Source organism: Camelina sativa, chromosome 20, assembly GCF_000633955.1.
Source record: "Camelina sativa cultivar DH55 chromosome 20, Cs, whole genome shotgun sequence".
NCBI lineage: Eukaryota > Viridiplantae > Streptophyta > Magnoliopsida > Brassicales > Brassicaceae > Camelina > Camelina sativa.
The window spans coordinates 11,056,117-11,058,934 of record NC_025704.1 but is presented as its reverse complement, the minus strand read 5'-3'; the positions used below and the strand labels follow the sequence as shown (position 1 = coordinate 11,058,934).

At 38.1% G+C, this 2,818-nt stretch overlaps 1 protein-coding gene across 2 annotated transcripts in view; it reads right to left on the bottom strand.

Moving 5' to 3' along the window:
* Positions 658-2,818, bottom strand: part of LOC104770442 (endoplasmic reticulum metallopeptidase 1-like) — a 5,099-nt gene continuing 2,938 nt past the window's right edge. Inside the window, exons 10-14 of one of the 2 annotated variants that reach the window (XM_010494867.2) lie at positions 2,638-2,781; positions 2,334-2,490; positions 1,730-1,839; positions 1,522-1,634; positions 658-1,404 (exon numbers count right to left, since the gene is read on the bottom strand). In XM_010494867.2, coding sequence (XP_010493169.1) covers positions 745-1,404; positions 1,522-1,634; positions 1,730-1,839; positions 2,334-2,490; positions 2,638-2,781 — 1,184 coding nt within the window. In that variant the 3' untranslated portion in view covers positions 658-744. The remainder of the gene's footprint in view (positions 1,405-1,521; positions 1,635-1,729; positions 1,840-2,333; positions 2,491-2,637; positions 2,782-2,818) is intronic. The other variant, XM_019242464.1, reaches the window with a different exon arrangement.

Here is a 2,818-nt window from a genome sequence, read left to right as displayed (position 1 = left end):
AAAAAAAAAAAAAAAAAAAAAAATGTTGGTGGTGGGGTTTGAAACCAGCACTCGGGTGTGGTAAAACTTACCTTGTACCACTAGACTACTTTAATATATTCGTCAAGATAAGTAAACATAGTGTATATATGTGTTTCAAAACGTGTGATATCCGGTTTAGCGATTCCGTTACCCAAGTTAACGTCTGTTAAGTCGTCTGTTCGATTCAACCAATTTTTAAAAAATAAGGTTTTATTTGACACTAATTTTATATACCAGATATTTTTATTCCAACCAAAAACCATTGGGTATTAAATATCCAAATAAAAATAACATGGGGTTTTTTTTGGTATTTTTCTCTTTTTTGTTTATTCTCTTAATCTTTTTTTTTCTGGTCACTTTTTGTTGCTTGGGTTCAAAATATCCCGAGCCCCTTTCACGAATATCTTTTGAGTATACCCACCAAGATTTGTACCTACCGTGTGTGTTCCATAAAGTATGATTACCCTTCATTTTTAATAAAGTAAGTAACGATCAAATTGTAGGATTTGACGACGAACTTATCTTGTAGTAACTCAAATGCTAGTAGTGAAAGAACAAATCCGTTTTGCAGGGTCTCGAAATTTGCTGGATTTGAGGTATAATTATCGGATTCATCTGTGAGTTTCAAATATTTGGTGATCTTCAGGGACTTTTAACTCTTGCTTTTGAAGTAAACAACAATAAATTTATTAGAAAATGCGTTAGCCAAGTGAGTGGGAAGTGTTATTTGGTGCAAGGAAGAGAAGCAAGAAAGGCGAGAGTAAAAGGTGAAGTGGATTTTCCAAACAATGAGCAAAATGGAGGAAGTCTTTCTAGAACCCGGTGGACTTGTGGAGTGAGACGGTTGAAGTCAGTTCTGAGCTTCAAGAGAGGTCTTTGCTTCTTCTTCTCATCAGATACTTCTTCCTTCTTTTTGTAAAGTTTGAGAACAAAGCTTGTTGGCGCCTTTTTCCCACCTGCGAATTGAATTTGATGCCATCCATGTTCATTGCTGCTTTTCTCGCCTCGTGCTATCATTAACTCTTCATCCTCACTCACTTGCATTGTAAAGTCTTCTATTTCCTCCATGTCAATGCGAAGTGTCCAGCGCGATGAGCCTCCTGTGTCCATTGAAACCGCTGTAACTCTTCCCTCGTCCCTCTCCTTGTCGTTTATGACACTAAGGACTGGAATATTGTGCTTGTCCCATCCAACCTCGGCGTCCTTCTTGGTCACACAACTGTATTTAGCTTCAAAACTGACAAAATCAATCTTATTGTCTCTGCCACATTTGAACCCTTCTTTGATCTGCTCTGCTTCCATGTTTAGGTTTCCAGGAGTGTTTGAGAATAGCGATATGAAAGCCACTTGATCTTGCCCGCTTGTATCCACAACATGTACAACCTACATGTGTACAACCATTTATCAAAAGGCTGAGTCGCATAGTGTTTGAATAACTTTCAAGTAGCAACACAAAATAATTAAAGAACTGCCACTGAAACAATAATCAAAGGGATTTACATTTACTGCTCTGGAAGTATCCTCAGTAAATGCAGGAAAGACACCAGAAGCTACAAGGGACAGAGAGAGGGCAGTGATAATGCATAATGCAGTGACAAGCAACGTTTTTGCACCTGAAGACCATAAGTTTGTCAAGAATTATGATTCTTAATCAACCAAAATTTCGTAATTATTGTGTGACAAGTTCCAAAACAAAGTAGAACATTACCAGAGAGATGAATATAGGACAGCAGGTACACCATAGTCAGACTTACGAAAGTAGCAATTACAACAGCGATCAATGCATTGCCTAGCCATTCTGGAGTTCCGCCTGGGGTACTACACACCAAAATACCCGAAACAACAGCTACATTATAAGGTCTGTTGAAGCTAAAGAAGAAAGAGATTTACAGAACCATAAATTCTCATTGCAGCAACCGCATTCTGAATTTAACTTTAGTTGCCATGTTTACTAAGACTGGGCAGCTGCAAACTAAAAACTAATTAGGATTTCTTTCAATGGTATTCCAACATACTGGGAACATCTTATTTCACTATCTAAGTTTAGGCAAGTGAATTTTAGCCTGTTTATGATAGGAACAGAAAGCAGAACTCTCTTTATTTCTCAAAGGAGGAAGAACCAATTTAGGTGAATCGATGACCAAGGGAAACCAAAAAATGTTATGATTTGTTTTGAAGTTCCTAGTATCTCCCAAATTCTTTGGCTCTCAAAAAACTCCTAATCTGTTTACCTTCCGACCTATTTATACAGTATAATTAACTGTTCATCCATATGTATCAAGAATCTCACGTTGTAGTGCCTATCAATTTACCTTTCAAATCGAATGAGCATCCCGATCATTGTGCCCGTCAACTGGATAAAACTGCCAGATGAAACCAAAATTGGTACCGCTAGGCTGATAAAGAGAGTTGCAAGTTTAAGGGGCTTTGGCAATCGGATTGGAGATAAAGTCGCCTCGAGCAATCCATCTGGACAACCATTAGGTTTGATTATGTTAAACTTAGGACAGCCCTAAAGGGAAACACTTTTCAATGTCTCTTAATGAATGTGGTTAGCCTGAAATGATGATAACATCCCTCATTATAGAAAAACAAAACTAGCAAAGATTGGCTTACATGCAAATGCAGGTGGAACTAGCCAAACCAGAGCGAGGTAAGTTGATCCAAGTTTATAATAGGTTCCGATGGCCAGAAGAACAAGCCACTGAATAAAACCAGCTTTAAACAGCCATCTTTCAGCCTCCAGCCTGGCCAGATTATCTCGTAGTCTTGGCGAGACTTGCAATTTGTTCGAATT